Source organism: Hydra vulgaris, chromosome 07, assembly GCF_038396675.1.
Source record: "Hydra vulgaris chromosome 07, alternate assembly HydraT2T_AEP".
Lineage (NCBI taxonomy): Eukaryota > Metazoa > Cnidaria > Hydrozoa > Anthoathecata > Hydridae > Hydra > Hydra vulgaris.
Window position 1 is genome coordinate 39,721,316 of NC_088926.1, and position 4,662 is coordinate 39,725,977.

The 4,662-nt window shown below is 29.6% G+C and overlaps 1 protein-coding gene across 2 annotated transcripts; it reads left to right on the forward strand.

Moving 5' to 3' along the window:
* The first annotated feature begins 204 nt into the window (after window positions 1-204).
* LOC136082472 (uncharacterized) lies at window positions 205-4,026 on the forward strand. 2 transcript variants are annotated; one of them, XM_065801851.1, is made up of 6 exons: window positions 205-1,799; window positions 1,923-2,128; window positions 2,229-2,390; window positions 2,469-2,651; window positions 3,419-3,551; window positions 3,639-4,026. In XM_065801851.1, the coding sequence occupies exons 1-6, from the start codon at window positions 1,685-1,687 to the stop codon at window positions 3,938-3,940; spliced, it is 1,101 nt and encodes a 366-aa protein (XP_065657923.1). In that variant the 5' UTR covers window positions 205-1,684; the 3' UTR covers window positions 3,941-4,026. The 2 variants fall into 2 exon arrangements, with proteins under 2 accessions (XP_065657923.1, XP_065657924.1); XM_065801852.1 differs by having other exon boundaries at window positions 1,923-2,023.
* Window positions 4,027-4,662: the final 636 nt, after the last annotated feature.

A 4,662-nucleotide genomic window follows, 5' to 3' on the forward strand; every position in this document is an offset into this window, starting at 1 on the left:
ATTTTTGATATAGAATAAATGGAATCACACAGAAAAAAATTGTTTAAAATGTGTAGAACTTGTGGTCAAATAATCAAAAAATGCGTTGGATATGTTGAACCAAAATCAGTTCATTTTTCAAAGAAGAACTTTTAAAATTATATAATATTTTAGTGGATAATGACCAAACTGATATTCATCCAAAATATTTGTGTCACAGTTGTCATATGAGATGCTTTCATATAAAAAATAAATGCAATAGCCACTGTGATACTAAAGATCCTTTCAAATTTTCTCCACATACAGATAATTGCATTTTATGTTTTAGTGACAAAAAATCAGTGAAAAAAGAATTGGAAAATGACAAAAAGTTATTAAAAACAACTTTGATTGATATTGGATTTAGTTTTGGTTTTCAATATTATTGTGACGAGTCTTCTTCCCTTCAAATATTTTCTCATCTTTCAGTAAATGCTGATAATTCAGTCCTTAAACAAATAAATGTAGCTCATGATAAAAAATGGGATCTGAAAATAAATGGAAAATGTGTTTCAAAATCTGATTGCAGTCTTCTAAACAATCTTCCCAAGCTTTTGCTAGTAGAAAGTTCTAATCTAATCTTCAGTCTTATAACTCAATCCAATGTCTGCAACGCAAACTGTGAATACAAAGAGTTAGTAAAAAATTACATATCTTCTTTCGGTTCTGAAAAAAACTTTAAAATAGAGACTCCCTATATGGAATCAGTCGCCGATTGTACAGTTTTTAGACACAAGTTGTGTCCTATTCTAATTCCATTAACTATATCAAAATGTGAGTTTTGTTTGGAATTAAGAAAATACTTAAATTTAAAACAATTTCGTCTAAATGAAAAGAAGAACAAAAATGCATTGGATAGCGGAAATAATTCCAGGTTTTCAAATAAGAAAAATGACAGATATATGTCCAAAGAAGAACTGTTGCTCAAAATAAAGATCTTGGAAAATGATAAAAAACAAATAGTAACCAAATCTTTGCACCTCCAGTGTCGAATTAATCAGCTGATTAAAAAAGAAGGACTAATTGTTGATGGCGAGACACACAAAGTTATGGAAGAATGCTTGATAAAGAAAAATAACAATCCTTTCAGTGAAAATTCCCCCCAATTTTTATTGTGGGAACAACAGAAAATTCAGGTCTCACGTAAAGATAAGAGGTCTATGAAATGGCACCCAGTTCTTATTAGATGGTGTTTGAGCATATATCTAAAAAGTCCTGAAACATACAAACATTTAAGTCAGTCAGAGTTTATGTACCTTCCATGTAAAAATACTCTTTTAAAATACATAAATTTTACAGATCCAGGATGTGGCTTCAATGCAGATGTTATCTCTCGATTAATTTTGAATGCTGATATTAAAAATTTAAAAGAACATGAAAAAAATGTGTCTTTAGTATTTGACGAGATGAAAATCAAGAGTGGTCTTGTATTCAGTACAACAACTGGTAAAATAGTTGGCCTGACTGAAATGGGTTCATTAAATGATGCTCTTGATGAGTTTAAAAACAAAACCGAAGGGAATAAAAGTGTTAATTGTACAACTTTGGCAAAGTATGTTATTGTGTTGGACATTTTGCATCTAGTGGATTTAATAGTGATCAAATTTTTAATTGCGCTTGGGAAGCAACACGCATTCTTGAATGTATTGGGTTTAAAGTTCGCTCTATGGTAGCAGATGGTGCTTCCCCAAATCGTAAGTTCTTTCAAATTCATCTTGCTGAGAATTACGAAAACGTTAAGGATACAACTGTGCATTGGACATGGAATATTTGGTGTTCAAGTATAGTTTTAATTACTATTTTTCAATGTACAAATGTTGCTTTTAGTTTGAAAAAAATATGTTATTAATTAAAAAACTGAAATATTTTTAAATATCACAACAAATTTGAATAATATCTTTTAGCTCGAAAACTTTACTTTTTTTGTGATGTTCCTCATTTGATAAAAACTACTAGAAATAATTTGGAAAACTCTCATTGGAACCAACATTCTCGAAATCTAATGGTAATTTTAATTTGTAGTGCTAACCAGGAGTGGCAGAAGCAGGGGGGGATGCCAAGGGCCATGGTCCTTGGCGATGCTCAAGATCATTATAAGGTAGATAATCAGGTAAAGATGCTCAAGATCATTATGGTAATTGTGATAATTGGTATAGTGGCTCGAAAATATGATTTATAAATATATCATTTATATATAAAAAAATTTTCAGATTGAAGATCAGTTTATAACGTGGCCTCAAATTATGAATGTCTATGAATGGGATCTGGGCATGTTTCATGATGCTGTTGGTCTACGATTGGGACACAAACTCAGAGATGAGCATATTCATTTAACTCCACAATCTAGAATGCGTGTTAATTTAGCTGCCCAGGTTAGCCTGCATATAGCAGATAAATTTTTAAATTAGTACAATATTTTTTAATATTTAAATTATATATTTATGCTTAAGGTGTTAAGTCAAACTGTTGTTCACATGTTGGAGGAGCAGGGTAAAGCTGAAACAAGATGTCTACAAAAGTTTATAAATTTAATTGATACCTTCTTTGATTGCCTTAATGTTTCAAGGCAATTTAATAAAACTAGAAAACCGGCTTTAGATGTATACAAAACACATTTGGATAAAAGATTTGAGGTACAATGTTTCTTAATTAAAGATTTTTTATTTAAAATGTTTACTGTTCTATTCGTACTGTTTTATTCTTCGGGTTTCATTATTTTGTGACTATTTTCTGGCCGTAATAAAAATAGTTTATGTTAATGTTATGCTAATAATTATTATTAATTATTCAGGGTTGCCACTAAAACCAGAAATACCCAGGAAAACCTAAAAAGCTCAGGAATTTTCATATTTTTTTATAAAATTCAGCAAAACTCAGGGAAAATATGTTGTTTTTTTTTAATTTGAACAATACATTTTTTTTAAAGAAAAGCTTGTTAATACATAAAATAAGAAATTTGGAAGGTGTAGCTGTTGTTGTAAAATGTTTAGTTAGTCAAATAAATAAATTGTGTTTAAATAAGGAAAATGACTATATAGTGGATAAACTGGAAATAATATGGAAAAGTCACGGAAAAGTCAGGGAATTTAAAAAGCTTAACATACATACATAAAATAAGAAATTTGGAAGGTGTAGCTGTTGTTGTAAAATGTTTAGTTAGTCAAATAAATAAATTGTGTTTAAATAAGGAAAATGACTATATAGTGGATAAACTGGAAATAATATGGAAAAGTCACGGAAAAGTCAGGGAATTTAAAAAGCTTAACTCAAGAGAAAAGGTTCTTTGCTCGGAAAACTAGGGGAAAGTTTTTTTAAATTATAGTGGCAACCCTGTTATTATTACTGTTATTGTTAATGTTATTAACAAATAATCAATGTGAATATATTGTTTCTTAAACAGTGGTTGAATAAAACGTTTCTTAAATTTTTAAATGAATGGGAACAAGCCAGTCAAAACGTTAAAAATTTATCGATAAAAGAAAAAGCCAAACTTTGCTTAAGTAAACAAACCCTAGAAGGGTTCAGAATTACAGGTAAACATTGATTAATATGAACAAAACATAAACTTGTACTTCTATTACTTGATTAATAAAATCAATTTCATTAAATTTTTTAAATAGTGCACTCATTTACTGAACTTGGTTCAGCTCTTTTACAAGAAGAAGGTGTAGAGTACTTACTTTCAGAAAAGTTCAGTCAAGATCCTATAGAGGAATATTTTTCCAAGCAGCGAAGAAGAGGGGGAGGAAACGAAAATCCTTGTTTAGAAGAATTTAATCGTAACTTTCTAGGTTTAAATATTGCCGGTGACAATCTTATTCGAGCCTTAAATGGAAATTATAGAGGAAGATTTCAGGAAGATCTAAAGATTGATGTTACTGACACAATACATCTGCCAAAGAAAAAGCCGAGAAAATATTGATTTTATTTATTTTAAAATTTGTATATATATTCAATGAATTGTAATTCTTCCTTTTTTAGAAATTTAGTTTTAAATTTCTCTTTAAATATACTTTTTATATATACTTTTTTTTTTTCAACTAACTTTTTGAGTTAGTTTGAAATTTAGGAGGATTCAAACTTTAATAGTAAAAAAATATTTTGCCAACCTCGTTGCCCTCACATTTAGGCTAGAGGTGGTAATTTTGGGAGGGCTTTTTTCCTATACTTCTTTTTTAAAAAAAAGTCATAAAATTGAGACCCCCTCCTTTTTTTTCCAAAAAAATCTAACTAAATATTCTATGACAATCGATTTTTTTTCTTATTGATGAGCGTTATGAGGAGCCATCCATGAAGTACGTACGCAGGTATGGGGGAGGGGGTAACCCAAAAATGTACGAATGCGTATAAGGGGGAAAGGGATGTTAAAAACAGCGAGTACGTACGCGGTTTGACTATTTCTCTTTCTCTATCTCTCCTAAATTTGATTTTTTTTTCTTATAAAGACATTGAATTTCGCGAGTGTAAAAGATCAATATGTTATTTTTTTTTGACTTCGGTCCCAACTGATTTTTACATTTCTTTATAAATAATTAAGAGAGAAACAGTTTTTTTTGTAAACGTTTTGAAATATTAATGCGTTAGTAAAGTAAGGGAGGAGGTCTTGATTTTGTAAAAATAACGCGTACTTTCGGAAAAGGAGGG

What these genes read in the sequence shown, in the direction of transcription:
- LOC136082472 (XM_065801851.1), top strand. Translation starts at nt 1,685, where the DNA reads ATGGTAGCAGATGGTGCTTCCCCAAATCGTAAGTTCTTTCAAATTCAT. An exon ending in ATGGAATATTTGGTGTTCAA is followed by an intron (nt 1,800 to 1,922) that starts GTATAGTTTTAA and finishes AATATCTTTTAG; the next exon opens with CTCGAAAACTTTACTTTTTT. An exon ending in GTGTTAATTTAGCTGCCCAG is followed by an intron (nt 2,391 to 2,468) that starts GTTAGCCTGCAT and finishes TTTATGCTTAAG; the next exon opens with GTGTTAAGTCAAACTGTTGT.